This window comes from Cariama cristata, unplaced genomic scaffold (genome assembly GCF_000690535.1).
Source record: "Cariama cristata isolate BGI_N322 unplaced genomic scaffold, ASM69053v1 scaffold342, whole genome shotgun sequence".
Taxonomy (NCBI): domain Eukaryota; kingdom Metazoa; phylum Chordata; class Aves; order Cariamiformes; family Cariamidae; genus Cariama; species Cariama cristata.
The window spans coordinates 1-21,816 of record NW_009601868.1 but is presented as its reverse complement, the minus strand read 5'-3'; the positions used below and the strand labels follow the sequence as shown (position 1 = coordinate 21,816).

The 21,816-nt window shown below is 41.2% G+C and overlaps 1 protein-coding gene across 1 annotated transcript in view; it reads left to right on the top strand.

Moving 5' to 3' along the window:
- The window catches only part of FKBP1B (FK506 binding protein 1B, 12.6 kDa), a gene marked incomplete at its 5' end in the record, with an annotated part of 46,043 nt that extends 24,264 nt beyond the window's left edge, over positions 1–21,779 (top strand). The window contains 3 exons of the mRNA XM_009710602.1: positions 6,122–6,132; positions 18,681–18,782; positions 21,381–21,779. Coding sequence (XP_009708904.1) covers positions 6,122–6,132; positions 18,681–18,782; positions 21,381–21,509 — 242 coding nt within the window. The remainder of the gene's footprint in view (positions 1–6,121; positions 6,133–18,680; positions 18,783–21,380) is intronic.
- Positions 21,780–21,816: the final 37 nt, after the last annotated feature.

The following is a 21,816-nucleotide window of genomic DNA, read 5'->3' as shown; positions in this document are numbered from 1 at the left end:
TATACCCCTCAGCCCCATTGCGCCGCCCCCCCCCCCCCCTTTAGTCTCCCTCCACTTTAGGTCTGTAAATATTTGTCCTGTCCACATCTATTGTTGGCACAGAGGCATCAGAAGAAAGTTCTCTTAAGCCTTTGCTTGCATATTTGGCTTGGGGCCAGCGAAAGTTAAACCGGCTCATCTCAGCCTCTTACTGCCCTTGCTAATTCGTTTTTTTCAGTAGTAAATGATGACTCTCTTCAAGATGGGCCGGAATTTCCTGGGGGTAGGTTGGCACTCCTCCAAGGCATACGCATTTAATAGTATGTGCCAGCGGGTGCAAGTAAACAGCAGGATAGAGGGTTTTTTCTTCCTCTTGAACACACTATCCAATTTGTGCCTTGGCACTTGACACACTAATAGGGCAAGATCCTGTCTATCTATACAAGCAAGAGTTTGATTTATTTATTTTATGTCTGCCTTCCTCTAGCTGTCTGTAGCAGGCACACCAAATTTCCAAAAATGAAGGTAGTAATACAAGTATTGCTTACTGCCCCTCCTGCGACATCTATGCCACTGTTATTTCCAAGTTACCCAAAATGAGAAAAGCAATTTGGATGAGTCAGGGAGTCTGCCCTGACTCAGACTGTTTAATGTAGGAGTGTCTCAGGGTCATGCATATTTCTATTAATATAGGGTCAAACTTGAGTAGGGAGCTCTGGTTTGATTTGCCTATTTTTAGCAAAGTCACACCAATGCAGCAAAACCAGCCAAAGTAAACCTGGCTTGGTTTGCTTTGAATTTGGTGAACAAAACAAAAATAAAATATAATCATTATCTTAAGGTAATGAAACATATTCATTTTGTTCTGTGCTCAGCCAACACACTAATTTTTATATGTCTGTGGTGAGGAATTTTGTAGAAAATCCTCATTTATTCTTGCAGCCCCTGACTGATATGACCATCTAGCATCAGATGTCCTGCTTTTGCAGTAAAAGGTGTTGAAACTCAACTATTTTTGTGTCTCATGCACAGGTCTTTTTTTTTCTTCACACAAATTAAACCACAAAGACCTCTCTTGAATTCTGGTCCTTTCAAAGTGTATTTGCAAGGACACCGAGAGAGGCTGTATCTATGATTCTGTATCATTTCTCCTTCCTGCCCTCTGAGAAGGCTCTTGATGCAAGAACAAATGAAGAAAGTTTGGATCCAGGTGTGCTGTTTATTGCTGTTAAGAATAAGAAGTTGTGGGGAAATATTCTCACTGTATCTTTTGTGATCCCACCAAGGTTTATTAGTCCTGGGTCCAGCAGAGTAATTCCATGTTAGAAAATCTTTGTGGCACAAGGATTAGAACATGTTAATTGTCTGGCTTCCAGGAAGGCAAACTGTCTTTAAATACAGCAGCAAGTGGGAAAAAAAAAATATAGCAAGAAATTGAACAGAATATCTAGGGAGCTAGGGAAACTGTGTAGGAGGATAGAAAATGGTTATAGGAGAGTATGTGGTGGGAAAGAGCCCTATATCCCAAGTCTCATATCTCTGGAGTGGCTCAGTGAGAATTTCTCCACAGCTGTGACAAGCAAGCGTTGCTCTATTGACCTTTTTGAGGTTCAACTGGTTTACCCCAGCTTAAAATCTGACCTTTTGTGTCCAGATAGCAAGGTGGCATAGAACTTTTGTGTCCAGATAGCAAGGTGGGATAGATTGGAGCAACACTTCCTAATCTCCATGAAGGCTTCTGAAGCAGATATAAAGGTAGCGCTCCTGGTTTGCATTCTTTAACACCTTAGCAGAGCAAGCAGGATGTTGAAGTTGCTCTGAATGAGATCGGAACAAGGGTTAGGCGTTCTTGTAACCTTAAAAATACAAGTGGCGCTGATTTGTGTTCTGTTCTGAGAGCTTAAATGATTGAGATGTAAGCAACCAAACCGAGACGTGGCCCAGTGCACTTAGTCTGGTAGCACTGTCACCACAAAGACAGAAATAAAGATCATATCTAGGCACCAGCCTAAAAAGGTTCTATGGAGTGTTTAAACAAATTAGGGATCAGATAACGTGCTCTCCTGGTCATTGGGGCAAAGTCTGTCTGCCTTAGAGTAAAACCATACACTGTGCCATAGCTAGAAATGCTCACTGTCAACTTTGTGTCATGTGTGAAAATCCGTATCGTTTTATGGCTGTGCAAAGCAGTAGATCATCTGAAAAAAATGACAAAAATCTGTAGTTTACATTGGCCTCCCCTCTTTATTAAGCAATACCAAGAGTCAACACAGGTCTTGGAGCTCACCCAGAGGAAGTTTGGTATTTGATTTGAACATGCACAGTGCATCTCTAAAATTCGAACTTGACGTGGAGGCCAAGACAAATATATTCAAACATGCAGCCTGGACCTGCAGTCCATGTTACGTGACAGCCTGATGTCATGCTCTTAGCCTGTGAAGCATTCGTAGAAAAAATCATCCTTGCAGCATGGCAAACAAGGCCTTCCTGTTGTTCTTTTTCACTGCTAGGGCTTCACCTCTAGCCACTATTAGATTACTAGATAGAGAACCTGACACAGAGCTCAAGCTAATGTGAGAAAATAGAATTGTATGTATCCATGCATGCACCAGTTCTGAAGAATTGATACTGCTTATGTGTTTATTGGGTGTAGATGTGATCCACCTTTAGGCTGTACTACAACAGTATTTGCATCTCTGCCTTTCCCAGGGCCATCTGTTACCTTCCTTGCTGATACGACTCTGTAATTCCTCTTCCTTCCCATCCTTCCAGTCTTACTTGAAGCAGGAAGACCAAAAAAAAGAAAAAAAAAAAAAAAAAAGAAAAGAAAGCCCTCAAAATATGGTGTCATTGGATTTCTAGTCAACAATATCCCAGGAGAAGCAGCTTTGGCTGCTCCACTGAAAAAGTTGCTACAAGATGATGTCATCTGGCAGTAGTCACCAAAACAAGACGTGGTATTGCAGCAGCTAAAAATGACAATCTGCAATGCACCAGTGTTTAGGTTTCATGGTCCTATATAGCAGTTCCGTTCAAAGAGATGCAACTAAACAAGTTCTGGCTCCTTGCAAGGTGCGCTGTTCTTGTATTATCCACATAATCTGCTGTAACAGACATAGAAAAAATATTACACCTAAACTGAAGCAGGCTGCTGTATTTGCTCCAAAAATGAATTCTCTGCTTAATACAATGCTGCAATCCAACTGCAGCTGGTTTATAAAACACTTGTTTTTTTAAAAATCACCCTACTTTCTTTTAAACCCTTGGGAAAGCACTGATGAAGGACATATTTATGAAACTGTTTAGCAAAATGTTAATTTAACATTTGCGGTGTAGGAGTCCAGTGTCATAATCTCTGGAGTCCGGTGTTCAGATTTTTGCAGAAAAGGCTGTTTACATTATGGAGGCCACCTTAGTATTAAGGGCAGATGTATTAGGAGGGTTCTGGGATGGGATGACACCTGCTCAGTGTATCTTGGTGGCCACTCATTCAGAGACACTCTGTTTGCATTTAGCTGTTACGCAGTTTATTGCTTTAAATACATACCGACCCAGCAAGCAAATTCATGCCGAAACAGATGATCGCATATAGAGGACCCATTTCTGTGTTTGCGTGGTGGTTCAGGTGTTAGGCTCCATCTTTCCAGGTGTCCCCGGGGAGGCAACGTTGTCCTCTATACGGCTGGGTACCTCACCAAACCAAGGGGCTTCCCTCTTTTTATCCTATCCTTTGGTGGTTGTCCCGTGACAGGGGGCCAGCCTGTCCCAGGAGCACCTCTCATCTTTGTTACACATCTAACGCTCCCTCTGCGCATGTGTCGTTTTTACACAGGGGGGCTACTAAGTGCTCGGGTGGTCGTTTCTTCATCATTCTTCATCTTCCTCGCTGTCCTTTGTAGTCTACTCAAGGTCGTTCTGCAGGATTTTCAACACCAGGTTCATCGCTCCCCAGCTACTTCCTCTTTGGCGTCCTCTTGGGACAAACTGTTTCCTCTATTGCGTCTTTTTTAGCTGTTCATTATTACGTGATCAGCATGTGATGGGGCAATGTTCCATAACGGACCAAATCATTCTTGTTAACTCCATGGTTCCCAATACAGCAGATCACAGAAGGACTCGCTGGTTCGTTCACAAGCTGTGCAAAAATTTATAAGCAGTATTTTTTGCCTGGAGAATTGGCTGCTAAATACCAACCATACTGGGCTTTGAAACGTGTGACCGCCTCTCTAAGAAGGCCGTGAACAGCAAGTAAAAAAGTGAAGTGCCATAAGGACAGAAGGCAATATATGATCCTCTTGCTAGAAGGTAAACACTAGGGCACACAGTGCACAAGCAAGGCAGATGATGTTTTGACTTAAAAAGGCAAAGCACACAAAAATTACAGAAATATGCATAGATCAAGAATTGAATTACCAGAATTGTTATGGCTGGCTTAGACTTTTGATCCTGCAAATAATATGATAGCTTTAGATATCTCTCCTTCACCAAGTATTCAGGCTGACATGCAGGATGTAGTGGAAGCAGCAGTGCCCTATGTGTCAGGTATCCATCCGTTAGTGACTTAGAACACTTTACTGAAGGCGGAGAAGCAGCTAAAATTGCAGGCCTGCAGAGAATAGTGGTCTTGCAGTCCATCTGTGAAACCTGTGTGGTAGGGCTCAGAAACAGGAGTCATGATTACGTGCCACACCCTGCCTGACATGAAGTTCTCCACTGAGCATTTTCAGAATTGGAAACCTTACAGGTAGCAGCAATGGAACTTTCCCCAACATATGAGGTGTGATGGAAGAGTGAAGTAGCTGTGCAAGGCAGCAGAGGGGTAGCTTGCATGATACTGTTGCAAAGCTGGCAGTCAGGAAAAGCCACAGGTACTGCCTGAACACCATCATGATGCCATGATGTCTAAAAGAGAGAGGAACCACTGGTGCAAAACACGACAAAACCAAAATTCAGCTAAGCCTTTCAGCTTATCAACAAGAAAATACAGCCGATTAATGATCTTGGCAGAGACTCCGGTATCAAAGAAAGACTCGAAAAATTTGAAAACCATCATTTGGGAGCATGTCATAAGCAATAAAGCACAGGTTTATTTAGAGCATTAGCCAAGGTCGTGGACATACAGGAAAAGTCTTCATCCGAATTACATGCACGTAAAGAACAAGTACTGATGATGAGGGGGTTCTCATGAATCAGAGTGTCCTGTCTTCAGGGCAGGTTAGTAAGTTGAAGGCCATAAAATGGTGCCAAAAATGGTAGGTGGATTTGGTGAAAATAGTGTTTTTACTACACAGTGATACTGTGCTAGGTGGATGCTTATAACAGACAAAATAGGAATGCAATATATGGTGCTCTGTGTCTCTAGGATACTGCCTGAGCCCACAGACTGTGCAGAACACGTGAGATGCGAAATGAGATGCAGAACATGCTTTCATGTGATTTGTTCTTGTTAAAATAGAGTTATGGCTTAAGCGTGCCTGGCTGTGTCCTTAGTGATCTTTGGTCACGTGAGCAGGCAAGAGCTCACAGATATTCAGTTGTGTTAGGGGACACAGATTAGATATACTAAGAAATTTAAATTCTCTGTATCCTTTTTCATGAAAAAGCCACAAATAAACTTGTTTTCCCAGGAGATAGATTTGTGCCCATGTCAGTTTTGAGTTGAATCAGCAGGGGGTTTTTAATTCATTTGAAACTTAGATTACTTAAGTTTGTTGGTTTTATGAAATTTTCCATTTTATTTCCTTTTTTTCCTGGCAACTGTTTGATAACACGAACAGCTAGAGTACTTAGAGTTCTGATGAATGACTTCCAAAGACTCAGTAGCTTGGGTGGTTGCTGCCCATGTGAGCGGGATCACTGAAACTCTCTATGCAGGCAGACAGTAAATCTGCAGATACGTGTTTAAGCATTAAAATGGTACACAAAACTGAGATAAATTAACTCCCACAAACCTGTTTCTTTGCTGTGCAAAATGGGAAAATGGAAGCAGCAGACGAAATGAATTGAGCTTTTACATGTCCCCTAACATTACATATTATGGATTACAAAGTAAGCCGTGTTACCTGGTCAGGGAAGATCTGTTCAATTATTTTTAAAAGTGATGTAGGATACCTCTGAGTATCTGGATGAATGATTATTTTAGGCCAGATAACTGTATCCTTCCCACATAAATCTCAGCTTCTTTGATCCAAATTTTAGGTCACTTCTGCCTTTCTTTTGTCTGGTTTGGCTGTCTGGATACTTGAATTTTAGCTGATACACTTTCCCTTCAGCATGCTCCTTAAGAATTTTAACTTTTCTCTTTTCCTTTTATGTTTTCTCCTTAATAGCTCTGGTATCTTTTAGCTTGGACATAGCTAAACAATACTTGGTGTTAAATAATTGGAAAGGTGGTGGTGTTCAAGAGCTCCCTAGACCTCATCAAAGCTGAATTTAAGTAGTTCATATTAGTAATCTGAAAACAAAGCAGTGTATTCTCACTAGCATGAAACATTTCAGATGAACATAAGGCTTTTTTTTTCTGAAGCAAAATGTTTCATTCCATCCAACCCTGAATTGTATTTTCTTTGGAATGTTGGATAAAATTGAACAGGACATCCATTATTTTTCTGCAGAAAAACATCCTTTGTTACTGTGATTTGTATTTTTGCCATTTGATTGTTAGGAACAAATTTTTACTGACTTCGTATAGTAAGTTAGTCATATAGGATGCTACTTTTTCAGTTACACTTGCTGGGATGATAAAAGATAGCGTGACCTGTGATAGAGAGCTGTCTGGTCTACAGCAATTCTTGCGAGTTTTGTAGTGTATTCACCATCTCTGTCTTTGCTTTTACAGATGATAAGATTACACATTTTGCTGTAGAGTCTGAAATCTTCCAGCTTTTCATTGCTGGTGTAGTAATACATTTGTTTATGTAGCACTTCCCTGTTTGCTCCACTCTCAACTTGCGCTGTTTTCCACTCTGTTATGCTATTGCGTTATTTTTGGCAATGTTTATCTTTATTGTTTGTGTCTATGGACTGAATACTACTTCTATTTGTAGTATCTAAACTGGCTTCATTTACAATGTCTTTCGTTTGCAGCGGTCCTGAGTGTGAAAATACTTTTGCTTTTGGAAAAACATTATGGTCTGAGCAGTCCATCCTCAAACTCCTACTAAAGTCAATGAGAACAATGCAGGGACAAACCCTACACAACATCAGGCACAGCTGAACTCACAATCCTGTGAGCAAGGATTGGGATTCAGGTCTCTGCCCATCCCGTTGACCTGCCTGATTACTACTTGCTTAGTTTTCTCCTAACTTCATCATTCTCCATTTCCAGCTACCATACAGATTCAAGGGGGGAGCATAGAGGGTGATCCCACTGAGTGTTTGGTTGTCCGATGATGAGACTACCATCAGAAAAGGTGAAGGACATGGGTTTAAATTCAAACTTGAGGTGGAGTTGAACTCGTGATGCTCTTGGCAAATGTTGATGATGATAGAAAAGTTGGGCAGCAGCACCGTCTCTACCAACAACCCTTTGAAAAGGATGAACCTGTCTCAGGCTTGTGTCTGTCCTTAAAATCAGAGTCAAAGCTCTACATCCAAAAATGGGTGATGATGCTAAATTCTAGGAAGAGCTGAAAATTGAGGTGCATCCTTGTACTTATTGTGTCCTGCTAGCTGACTATAGGCTGCACTTCACTCAGTGCACAGGCTTTCTGTATCTCACCTTCTGGAAGTGCCTGTTGGTCTTGGTCTTCATTGCCTCTTTAAGAAACTTATGATTCTTCTTCTGTCTGTCACTTGAGTAAAACTCAAGGGGAAAGTCACTAATAGGTGATACTTATCTGATTCTCACCCCTTTCTCTGAGATGTTCTCCCCTAAAACATTTATTTTGCATTCTCCGTGCTTCTTCCCTTCACTAGTCCAAGACATGAGTGGCTTGTTAAATAGATGAAAATAGATACAGGCACTTGGAAATTCCTATTGTTCTCCAGAGAGACGACTGTCTAATGTCCAGCAGAGCAATGCCTGAGACCCATCTGTCAAGATAACAGCTGCCACTTTTTCCATAGTTCGTTTATAAGATCACTGAGATCAAAACTTAGAGATGGAAAAGACCTATTTATAATAACAAACTGCGCTGTTAATAGCTCCTTTCCACTGTGGCTATGAAGATACTTTAAAGGCTTGCTGAATGAAGCCTTTCGAGATACCTAAGGCAAAGTATATTAATTAATAATATTATTGCTGGATATGCTAGTGACTCTGTTTCTGACCTTGGTGAAACTACAGTCATTTCACAGGGAATAAAACGAAGGTGAGTTATACTTACCCAGCTGTTTGGTGACAGAACCTATTCTTTTTGACATCCAGATTTTTGCTCTGATCACAAATCTGCACTGTTCGTATTCTTGCAGGATTCTTCTCTGGAGAATAGTCCCGAGTGCATCATTCAACTTAGTTTTAAATTACCATGATCCAGGTCTTAAACTGCTACATATATTTTTGTACTTTCATTAATGTCAGGGGAACTGTGCCAGTTTACACCAATAAGAATCTGCAACACCAGGAACGGTGAACAAAAATAGGAAACAAATGTGGCAAAAGAAGAATTTCATAGCTAATATTATTTCAGAAGTAAACTCTCAGAGTTTACAGGGAGAATGATATTTATGACACTGCTAGGGTCTGCCTTGGAGCACATAAAACACTGTTTACATTCAAAACAATACTGCAAAAATACTCTTTTTTGCGAAAGCAGGTGCGTTCGTAGTAGGTGGGAAGAACAAACTATACATCTATAGAAAGATTTGATCCTTTGATGAGTGTATCTCATATATCTTTTAAAAGGACAGCCTAGAAAAATAATGGTATCCAAATAAGACATTCTTCCACTGGAGTGTTGCAGCAAATGATAAATACTGCTTAGCAAAATCCTGGGTTTATCTGATCTTAATGGTAGGCTGAACTTCTGACAACATAATGAGGGTTACCCGATACATAACTTGTTAATAAACCCTTCTCAGAGTTCATTCAAAGACTAGAAGTGGCTTTTGTCTTCTGTTATTCCTACAGCATGTTTACTGTATGTATTACTATACAGTAAGTGACTAGGTAGATCTAGGTAGATCTGTGATCACTGAGTCTAAAGGACCTTAGGCGACATAATCCATAGGAAGACGTTTGGTGCACAAATCAAAACCAATGTGGTTTTAAACTGCATTTTTTCACTAATCTTGACTGTGATCAAGTAGTTTTGGGTGGAATTAATCTCAACTGTCTTTAGCTCCCTAGAAGTCCTCGGTTTGTCCATGTCAGTGAAGAGCTTGCAGCATCTGGATGCCTGTCCTTTTCTACTCTTGAGCAAGGGATTCGTTCCTTGAGTGAAACAGCAGTGTGTTTCACCTGATTACCTTGGAAACTCTGTTTGTTACACTGATGTGAGGCCCCATGGTGGCCCCAAATTGGTGCCAGTGAAGTCATGTCTCATTTTCCTGCATGGAATCGTGGGCGGGAGGAGACAATTCCCCAGGAATTCTCTGAACGCTTGTGAAGGGAGAGGATATTGCATAATACCAGCCAGGAAGGTTATACTGCATCTCTAAAATAAGCCATATTACAGGGATGTCTGACCAGTCTAGATCAGAAAGATGGATACCCTGGATAAAAAAACATTTGACTTCTGCATTATGTATGTTTTATGTACATATGAGATCATGATGGAACAGCAGTATCTGACTTATTTAGAGTATATGTAATCTTGGCATGTTGACTGTGCCTTCTTATATGGCTCAGTCAGCATCCATTTTTATAAACTGTGTTTTCTTCTCTGGTTGCATCTTGTGTGTGTATCTCTCTTCTTCCAAGAATGTTTTTCTTTTTCTCCTTCTTATTTAAGAACTGTGGGGACAAATGTTATTTTTCAGTTCCAAATGCCCCAAAGACCAACATACCGTTTTAACATCTTCGTGTTAAGTGGTAACACATTAAGAATATATGTTTTCATGCTCAAATTTATTGTCGCTGAGTATGCATAGTCTCTTAATCCAATGTCCTACTAGAGATGGGTAGATTTGTCACTAGACTGTTGCTAGCTTAAGCAAAGGGAATCAGAAGTTTATCAGTTACACTGATAAATTAAGATTTCAGCACAGATTTTATTCAGAAAGAAGTGGTGGCACATACTGGAAGTCTAGATGCTTGCAAATCAAAGGATGCCCAGTCTGGGCACAGCTTGTCATGAAAGCACACCTAACTGCTGATGCAGTATTGTTATATTGGGTTGGGAAGGTGTTTCTTCTGGCAGATCATGCAATATCCCTTTTCCGTGAGCAGAAGAAGAATTAACTAATAGGGAAGCTGATTCTTTTCTCCCCAAAAACCTCTCTCATCTGATCTTGGAGCCATGCTCAGAGCTTTCCCAAGAAATGTCTGAAGATCCTTTTCTGCTTTCTGTGGTGTTTTTCCATGCTGCCTGCACCCAGATCTGTATTCAGAAGCTTTGGTGACCTAGCTTGGGCCCTTCTTTTGCCATACACTGAAAGACAGGTTGCTATCACGTTCACCTATTTCCATGGGGTTTAACCCCCTACTGAAGTGCATAACTTCCCAGCGGAAGGTCCTCTGCACATTCATATATGTCCTACAGGTTAAAATATCAAATCCATACCACCATTGCATTGGCAATCATAAACCAAAAATGGTGGGGGGAGGAAATACATGTGTGCATTGTGGCATAGGATGAGACTGAGAATGAAACCAAGAAGAAAAAAAAGAGATTAATTCTACTGTCCGATTATCTTGGTGCATTAGACGGCCAGAATTCTTTGGCTAAGCTCTGCCTCATGTGTTTGGGTGGGAAATCTTGCAAAATATCTTCTTTGTGTTACAGCCATGCTTTTGAACTGCTCTTTGTGCTTCATGGCTGGTACCAGAGAGGAGGGACAGAAGGACCTAGCCCAGTCAGGACTGTTCCCTCTCCCTCCAGAACCTGTGTTACAGGACATGGTATTTAAGGGTAGAGATGCAAGAGATGCGAAGTACTTCTGTAGCAATATATTCTCTCTAAAATGTTGCTTTAGACATCTATTGTAATACTCATTAGCATACCCAGATTGACCTGATTCTGCCATGCGTATTCAAATGAAATCTGCCTTGTGCTGCAGCGCATGTATATTTTACAGCTGAACTTTGTAATGGTAACAGAATCAAACCTAAAATAAAATGACTGGTTTAAGGCAACAGGATACCAGAGGAATTATTTTGGTCTCCTTACAATTCCTGTAGAATATGCTTATTAAGCTTCATATCTGCCTTGAGGGTAAATCTACTTTTTCTTCTCTTTTAAAAATATGCAAATCTGTAAAGCCATTAGGACAGACTAATGCCTTTCAGTAGAGTGAACTAGACAATTGCATGTAATTTTCTTGGCTGTGAAGTCAAGCTAAGTGCAAGGCTCTTTCATATTGTCTTGTAGTTGTACGCAACACTGATATATAGAGCATGGTAATGCATTATTGAATAGTTGTCTGTTGTGTCTTCATTGTACGCTGTCAGCTGCATAATAAATAATTGATTGTGTTGCTCTTACTCCACATTAAAGATATATGAGTATATAATACATGAAGAAAATGAAGCAGCAAGGGTGCCTGCGTTGAAAAGATCAACCGTTACTGAAGTGCGCGGCGGTAACAGGAACTAAGAAGTGACCACCACCGCTATCCATTTGCTGTTTCTATACTTCGAGTCAGTGATTGTTTGTCATGGCAACAAATGGCACATTGAAATCATTGCTATTGCCTTTTTAAACAACAAAAAAATTGTGGTAAAGAGCTGATACGCTGCAGAGCTGCACCCCTCAGTCTCTTCAACTATTACCCGTCTAGACTGAAAATTCCCTTAAAAAGATTAATCATTTTTTCTTAAGTGGCTGTAAACTGTCAGGAAAATACAGTTTAAGCAAGCAAATCCTTTTTCCCTCATAAGGCTTTGTTTATATTAAGCAGAGGAAACGGTAGCCGGGAAAACCTGAGTTTGTGTTTACAGTGGTGCTAAACCTCTGTTATTGAACCTTTGCCTTGAAAAGGCATGCTTCCCTTCTCAGTTCGGTTGCCAAAGTCCCCATGCAGGACACAGTAAGATGGCCCACTGTTCAAACATAGCGTAGGAAATGAAAGCATCCTCCAGCTCACATTCAACACTCTTTCTTTATTTCCATTACAACAATCATCATTTCTGATGAAAACAATTTTCATCAGTAAAATTGATGAGATGCCAAATTTGTCCAGAAAAGAGTTTGCTTTGGAAGTCAAATCAAGGAAATCGGAGGTGTATGCTACTTACTGCATGGATGTTTGGAAGGAGGCTCCTGGCCAGGCATAACTACAGATTACTGTGAGCTGTTGCTATGATGAAAAGGTGTAAAACAGTGAACTGCGTTTTGAGGTACTAATGAAATGGCAAAGAACGATGTCAGAGGTGTGAGGTATCTGGCTTACGCAGATCGGTATTCTGATGGAATGAGCTGGATTGCTGAGGCACGCTAGGTCCTCTAGGCATTTCCCTGGGAAGCACAAACACAAGGCACTGACTGTGTTTGCCTAGAAGAGTGTTGCCCAGATCTCTCCATTTAACACAAAGACATACGGGAACTCTTCTTGTTCCTGATGGAAAACTGCGGGTTTTTCAGGTGTGTTAGCATGAGACTCGGCCACGAGCTAGGGGGGAACGCCACTGGACACAGAAGAGTTGTCCTGCTTTACTGCAGTATGTCAGAATTGAGTCCTGAAGAGAACTGATCTATTGTAATGTAAAATGCAAATAACACCACTGAAATCAGTAGAGTTCTGCTGGTGTAAACCAACCTGGGATGTGATTTGTGACTTTATGGATATGTTTCTCCCACCACTCCTAATAGATTATGCTGAAGACCTCCGCTTTGCTGAATTGTATCTTGCTCTATATGCTGTGAAGATGTCAATGTTGACATAAAAACTTTTGCACGGTTTCTAGAAACTTCCCGGTAACATATTTTCCAGACTAAAAGTGTATATTAGTAATAGTTATAGGTTGTAAATGGGGGGAAAATCAGAATTTCCAGCCTTTTGTGAAATTCTCCCAACAGAATATTGACATATTTTGACATAGAAACAATATACTTTAAGGAAAAGAAGAAACACTTGAGATAAAAAATTCTTAACCCACAGCAACACTAACTGCAGCAAATGCTGCCTCCGAGAGTCCTAGGAACCAAACTGAATGACAAGTTTGTAACAGCACAGATTTATTACAAGGCATACTTGGAAAGGTGATTGCATTAAAGGGCATCAAAATATAGTCCCTGTCCTGAAGAACGTCTGGTCTACGTAAAATGAAACATGATAGTGTCCTAGAAACAGCTTCTGAATATCTGCCCCTCTTTCTGCTGCCAACATATGTTCACAAAGTAGCTGTCTTCAGGTGTATGTATTGCCTTTACATTCTGTAGGTGACTACAGTTTGAAAAAATGAGGTAATGGAATACTTTGCAGATGAATATTGCTGGTTTTTTGAAAGTCACCTATTCAATTTATCCCCTTAATACTTGTGAGGTAAGTGAATCCCATTGTACAAGACAAAAGGAGAGCAGCTAGTCAAATCAAGGGATTTCTCCTGGATTACAATCTCCATCTTCTGATTCCCAGAATGTGTCAACATTGCAAGGATAAATAATTCAGTAAACACTGGAACCAGCAAAGCCTGGGATGCAATTCGGTCTGCTTCATCTAAGTATGGACAGATGGGTTAATACCTCCTCGCTAGGGCCCTATAAAAAGCTGGCAGTCCAGTGTTTAAAATTAATGTTGTTAACTTTTTTAACTTTTGTAAGCTAGTTGACTAACTGAGAATGATAACCAATTCCAGGAGGTTATTGCAGTCCTAACATCTAGATCTCGGTGGGATGAATCATTCTTGGAGATACCTCTCTTTCACCATTAGCTGTAGAAGTAGCCTAGATGACAGGTTGAGATGCAATTTCTACCTTTGAGATGGCTAACATCAGCAGTGGAATTTTACACATAAATTTTCCAGATTCAGACATGTAAGCTTGACAGGCTACCTACGGAGGGCCTTCAGTGTTCTCTCTCTTCATCCATCTTTTGTATAGATAATGATTAGGGCGTGGTTTGGGGCATGATTTTGTTGGGACCATAGGTGTAAATTAGGTGTCTAAATAGCTGGGCTGGCTCCGTGGATCTGTGTTATGTAGTTGGTTGAATTCCCAGCTGAATCATTCTCAGATGAAGGAACCCTCTGGTAAAAAGAAGCTTAGACTGTGGTCCAGCTGCAGCATTCATGTCTTTCTGTTCCTGACCTCTCCTCAATAATATAGATTCTCTGATAACAAATAAAGATTGAGTCTTTCTCTCGGTAGAAGCACGTACAGGATCTTCTTCCTATGCAGATTTCTTTTTATTACATGCATAGGGTCTTTAGGTCAGCATGAACCTTACTCCTCTGTCAAACTCGGTTGAAATTGGCTAAAAGATTCAAAAGTTACTGGGCAAGTACAGTGTCATTAGCCCTCTCCCCTTAGGGAACAGACCTAAATGATGTCATCTTAGCTGAGGCTGACTGACCTCAGTTAATTCATGTTAAAAGACTAGTGCAGACACACCTATCTTTAATAAGAAATAATAGCTTGTGTTAAACCTAGACTGAAGTTTTGTCTTCGCTGCTCTTTTAGCCCAAATGGCATTGTATTTTTGGCAGTTTAGATGGATCTCTAGTCATGTTCCTTAACGAAATGATTTGTTTACTCTTTGATCTTCAGCTTCAGTGGGCTGAACTTCAATGATTAGGACCCATGATCTGAAACATCTCCTTTTCTACAGCCACCTAATTTTTAAAACGTTGTAGATCAGAATGTTTTCAAATCCGCACAATACTGTCATAACTGAGTTTGTACGATTAATTATTTTAATACAGTGATTGTTACCTTTCAGAATCAAATGTAAGGTTATTATAACAAGTAAGCATATAGGCATCTAGATGTCCTTGCTCAGTCTTATTGATTGTTCTGACTTTGCAAAACAATGTCATCGTTCAGTTCCAGATTGTGGAGTTTTTTCTCCTTGTTGTTAGCTAGATAAATAAAGGTGCTAGCAGGGTAAAGATGGGCATCCGTCCTTGTTGAAGAATATTAACCAAATCAATTTTTTCATAAAAAGAAAATCAATTGATGCATTAGCCAGAAAGAAAATAAAACATTATGCTGTTTTAGCTCCCAGGAGCCTGAATAGTCAACTCTAACTTTCAGAAATAGAGAGATAAAGTTCAGATCTAAATCCGGATCGGAACTTCTCCAGGGCACATGGGGACTCTGACTCATTTCTAAACTAGATGTGCGTTTAAAGGGCGGTCATGTAAAAATTGACCCTCCTGCCAGAGCTTTGGTGAATATGGACACATCTGACACTTTGAATCCCAGTTTGTCCTCCAAAAGCAATAAGGTGGGGTGATGACAGAGGAGGTTACATTTCTGAATTCATCTCCTGATGAATTTTCAGCCGTTGCTGAAAATAGGATGTTGCTGTAAACATAGGAGAAGCAGGATGTTTTCTTCCACAAGACCTAACACATGCTCTATAGGCTTTCGATGGTGAAATGGGAGTCAATTTTTGTATGATATATATTAGACTTGCAAGCTTGTGTGCAGATAGAAACATTATTTTAAATGGGAAACATTGTGCAGTAGCTGTTGTCAGGATCTCTGAAGAGTTAATTCTGGTTCTGCCGCTGACTTGATGTGTGGTATTTAGTAAACCATCAGACCTTTAAGCTAAGTATTTTAATAGGATTTAGTTACAAAATGAAGTGGAAGTGTACTAAAGTGTTGTGGAACTTTGCATCTGAATCTGAACTTCCAGACTGAGGCTATTTTATAGTAAATATCTTCTTCTACCTCCTTGGGCTGCTGTGAAGAATAATTAATGTTTGCGTACTGCTTTGAACATGAAGACTGTAATGACAGTACTAAGTTTTAATGTTAAAACTATTAAATATTGGGATTCTGTAATAGTCTCCTTCCATTTCATAGAATCATAAGGTTTTATGATATGTTTAAAAATAAAATTGCTGTGAGGAAGGGCTGCCATTTAAATTTAAGATCAAATACTTCAAAAAGGATTATATGATATGCCTGAGAGTTCCCCCCTGAGCTGCTTCTCCCCGCGTGCCCTCCTCCATATGCAGGCTGGTTTTCTACAGTACAGATGAACCCATGTTTGTCTGTAACTAGAAAGTCTTGTGCAGGCAGCTGGTGCACTCCGCCCCAGCCTGCGTGGAGAGGATTTAGAGATATCACCGAGCCCATCTCTTGCATAATATGGGTATGTACTTGCATCAGAGCATACATAAAATACTTCAGTATTATGCCGTGAAAAACTTAAGGAATACTATGGGTATGTACTTGCATCAGAGCATACACAAAATACTTCAGTATTATGCTGTGAAAAACTTAAGGAATATGACAAGCGCTAATGGTGGAGGCTATGAGACATACCTTATAGGCAGGTTGTTCCTTGATTTTCCTCCTCAGGCCTTATGCACATGCATCACTGACGTACCAACTTTGACAAATGTTGGACTTGGTTAACAGCTAGTTTGCTTCAATATGGCATTTGATTTTAATATTGGTGTAAAATACCTAGTCACAGAACCCCACTGGAATGATCAAATAGTGTGTACTTGTTACTGCAAGTCCAGAATGCCATCACCGCTGATTTAACTACTAATGAATTTGGAGACATCTATGTCTGAGCTGATTGTTTGTTTGGACTTCCCTTATATTCATTGTAAAGAAATAGGCACTGCTAGGATGCAATTCATTATGTCCTAATGTAGATCCCTAGATTTGGTTAGATGAATTGCCCCCTGAAAGTGCATTTTTCTCTGACTTGATTATAGAGGGAAACAGAGTAATTAGCTCAGAAGTAGCTGACTACATCTTAGAAGCTTAAAGGCTGGTAAGATGAATCCTACCCTTTTAGTCTTTGTTTTTCGTTCTGGCACATCTCTTTAGATTTACCTTTGATTCGTAACACAGACTTTTTAAGCAAGCAAAATATGCCTTTTTTTTTGCTGTTTGGACAGTAACTATTGGTTTTCACTGAAAAATGAAACTTGTGCATCAAGCTGGTCAATTAATATAACTGCTTTAATGAAAAGAAACTAGTAAGACTGTATTTTTCATACTGGATCATAAAGGCAGTATTTCTCAGCATTTTCTATCATCAAAGCTGTGCTTCGTAGTGTTGTTTTCAACCAGAAAATTTCTCAGATACTTGCTTATTAATGAACTTTCCTTTGTACAGCACCTTGTACACGAGGGTCATGGTATATGCCCAGAACACTGGCACTACAGCATTACAAAGAAAAAAGTTGTTCTAATGTATAAATATCAGCCCAGCCTTGCAATATCCAGAGTACAGATTTTGAAGGAGCAATTACCAGGTACTTTTAAGTTGAAAGCTACCGTAATTATCCACTGTTTGAAAAGAGAATGAGAATACCTAATCATGTAGCACTTTGTGAAGGTTTAGCCATTTGCTGTAGAATCTGGGCATATGTTTGTAATACATGGGTTGAAACAGTGTTGTGCCCATCCGAAGGAAGGAGTAAGGTGTTCCCATGACCATCACTTGTGGCTGAATGAAAACATAAAGAATGAGAGTGGTAGAGTATTCATATAAATGTCCTTGTTATTGTCATATTTTTTGAATGCAGAGTCTTTTCTGTTCTTTCTGTACAAGGAGGAGACATACGCAGTTGTAATGTTGTGTAGAAGTTCCACATGCATGGTGTCGAATGGCCACATTTGTGTAATGCAGGTTATTGTAGTACTTCTGAGTAAATCAAGTAGGGACGGTAAAGAGTCCAAGGTACCAAATATTCCTTCTAGGTGTTCTGGTATAAATTTGCAGGAACAAGTCAAAGGAGCTGCTCTGTACTTGCAGACGTCTAACTGGCAGCAAATTTGGCTGAAGAGTTCCCACACCTGAATCTACATCCCCAGGGTTTGAAGTGGGTGGGAAGCTCCTGCTGACTGGGGTGGGCTTTGGGCCGCACACAGCAACAGCCCCCTGGTTACCCAACGTGTACTCCGCAAGGACTATTCCCTTTAGTTAGTTACACTCTTAAAAAGATACCTTAGAATAAATGGTAAGTATTTAACGAGAAGTAAAGCTAGTCAAATTGATGTTAAATTTGGTTTCTTTGTCTGTAGGGTGGTTTGAGGGAGCTTTTTTGTGTTTAGGAGCAGGCCTGGATCAGGCACCTGCGTTGGGATTCGGTCTTCTGCCGCTTCCCACTTGTTCCCTGCCTGCTTTTATCTACTTAGCTGGGAAGCTCCACTGCGTGAGCAACAGCTCTTCTGTGTGTCTGTGCAACGTTTGGTACAATATGAGTTATAACCTAGTGCATTAAGAATAATAAGAATATATTTCCATTTTAGAGCCTAAATTACTAGAAGGCAAAGGTAACAATATAGTACCACTGCGTTTGACTCTCCTGCCTTATCCGTTTTGGATGAGGCTTCAAAGTGAAAATGGAAATGAGCAGCTGATGTGACCAAGATACTAATTTTTCACTCCTTCCCTCCCCCCCAGCACTTAAATGTAGATGTAGCTCAGATGATTGAAACTGTGTGTCTTGTTTTGGCAGGTAGAATGGAAAGAAGTTTGATTCCTCCAGAGACAGAAACAAGCCTTTCAGGTTCAAGATTGGCAGGCAAGAAGTCATTAAAGGATTTGAAGAAGGTGTTACACAGGTACAAAAAAATTATTCTGGCTGAACTTCAAGCTGGCTGAGGGGGGTGTGAGCACAGCAATGTCCAGTGGAATGGTGACAAGACCAAGTGACCAAATCCAGTGTGGGAAACAGAGTGGTTTTCTGAAAGCATGATCCATTCGAGCACAGTATTTCCTGTAGTTCTCCTCCATCCATCCAGGGACATCCCTGACCCATGAGGCTTTCCACATGGTATGCGTGCGGGAGGGGAGAGGTGAAGTCCCCTCCCTGGGTGCCAGTGTGTCACATCAGCCCTGTCCCTTTCCCGTGGGCAGCTCCACAAATAGACACCAGTGGCCTCTAAAATGTTCCAGGTGGCAGCGTTTTATGGAATGGCCTCTATTTAGCTACTCCATAAAAGTCGAAGCTGCCGTTTTTGATGACGTCCATGACCGAGTTACAGATTTCGGCCCTTACTGAATAAGGTACCAAACTGCACTGTTAAATTTTTATGACGTCAGGCTCCCAGCTACAAAACTTAACATTCACTGACCAACCCTACGCTGAGAAGAAGGAAACCGCTCTCCGTTAATTACAGTTTGAGTGCCAACACAGTAAAACCCTAAAAGAGCCACACAATGCAATTCATTGCCAGCTCTTGCTTTTTTGTCTGCAGTGTTGTGAGGGCCCACTAAGTGAGGAGTGTAATCAGGCTGCTCAAGTGCAAGAGTGAATGAGATCAAGGTGCAAATTCCTCGTGACTACCCATTTTGGGGTCCTAGAGCTCAGTGTAGGAGGAAACCACTCAAACAGGAACAACTAGTTAACAGGAACAACTTCTTATGCTTTAATAGAGAGAAGGGAGGAATGCAAAATGAGAAACAATCCACTGAGGAATGATGCAACCATGCTTTTCCAGAGAGGGATGGAAGAGAAAGTGATGTCTAGCTCTATGGAGAAAACAATGCAAGCATTCCCTTCTCTCCAGCCAGAGAAGCAAGTCCATTTGAGGAATCCTAGACCCTCTGAAACATACCCACCTTCCTCTCAAGGATTTGCGTTGGAGTAAGGCCTAAGAGCAGCTCAGGACGGCAGTGTGCTGTAGAAACCAGAAGCCAGTGCAGATAAAGCAGTGGCAACAAGTGCTGGGTGAATCAGTTTAGCCCTTCCTTGACTGCTTTCGCTCCCTGTCTCCTGTCCCTTAATTAATAAGTGGCCAAAAGCCAGTAATCAGTGTGGCAGCACACTGCCCTCCTGCTCCTCCTACTGCATCACTCTCTGAAGTCAAGCTTGTGGCAGTCTCCTTCCACCCCAGGGTTTTGAGGGGTTTGGGGAGTGTGATTGACACAAGGCATTAGGAAAAAGGCAGTTCACTATGTCTAGCACGCAGCTTTGTCAAACCTTGGTTTAATGACTATCAGATGTCAGCAGTGTCTGCATTTCTCTTCTCAACTTCTAACAGTTCAAGGTTGCCCCGTGCCTAAAACCGGTGCATGACGTACCAGCTGTCTGGCTTGGAGGGACCCCTCAGAGCAGCCGACAGCCTTCCCCACGCAAACCCCTGCAGGGCCCAAGGGAGGGCATCGGGTTTTATCCCCTCAGCTGCATGGTATGAATACGCCCTGAGTGTGGGAGAGTTCACATTCACATTTTTCTTCCACCTAAAGTGATCAAAGCTCTAGCTTTGGCATATTTTATAGGACCTGAAAAAAATTCAACAGGCGATATCGTGTAATCTATAGTCCAGTGATGTGTCTGATCTTGGGAGAGAGGTCTGAGTTAAAATCACTGCTTGAAATCAGGGGTTGTCTCTTAGACAATGAATATTCAATCATGAGTGTTATGGTGCATGAATAGCAGTTTGAGAATGCTCCACCCCAAAATACTCTGTTAGAAGAGCAGGAATTGTTGATACCCCAAATCTCAGAGAGCACTGTTACCTTCAGAGCTAGTCTGTCCAGCATTTCTGTCCATCCCAGGCGCAAGGGCTCTGCCGGAATAAGCAGCAACTGAGGAGAGATATCCGCCCTTGGGCTTGGGCAGAGTTTAGGGAAATAAGTACCGCTTTTAAGTAGGAATTGTTTGCTTTGCATCTTCCCAACAGCAGAAAGTTGAGTGCTACAGCATTAGCGTTTGAGCAATGGTTTTGAAGTTGTCCCTGCTGGTGGCTGAAGAAGGAAAAAAGTGTTGCTGAACGCTTTTCAGAAGTTAAACCTAATGGCATTTTGGCACTGATCTCTCACGAATACAAAGCTCTGGTCCTATCTGTTACTGAGAGCCTTTTCCTAACGCCTGCTGACGGTGTTACATGCACCATGCGCTCCACAGAAGGAACTCACACCTCCTGCAGCTGGCTCCAGTGTAGGCAGGATGGACCAAACTATGCATTAAAAAGCCTTTGTGTGACTCCCAGACTGGCTCTGGCAACTTAAATAATAACTGCTGTGAGAAGCCAGAGGAGCCAGGAGACCTACGTCTGAGCTGTCTGTGGCAGCTTCACCTTGAAGCTGAAGGCTGGGTCTGATGGGCCCCAACTCTCCTCAGTTCTGTAAAACTGCCACATAGTTATTCTTTCTTTGTTTTCCTCCTAATACTGGTGTGGTTTTTTTCTTTCTTTTCTCCAACATCCAAAACCCAGATGAGCTTAGGACAAAGAGCCAAGTTGACCTGCACACCGGAGATGGCCTATGGAGCCACAGGCCACCCTGGGGTCATCCCTCCCAATGCTACTCTCCTCTTTGATGTGGAGCTTCTCAGGTTAGAGTGAATCTTCTCGAGGGAGTTGGCTGGAGACATCTGTTAATGACCATCCGTTCTTTCTCGCCTGGCTGGCAGCAGGAGAAATCTTCACTGGAATCCCAATCTTCCCTGCTCAAGCTGTCCTGTCCATAGCGCCTGCCGTTTGGTTTCTTACACCTTTCTTCTCTTTTTTTAACTTTGTGGTGTCCGTATTTGCCTTTTATTAGGAGCTTTGCTTTGGGAAAAATGTGTACTGTTGTAACATTTTCAAGTTGTACATTTTATTTAATTTGCATGTAAGAAGAATTCACAGTGATGACTGAAAATATATATAA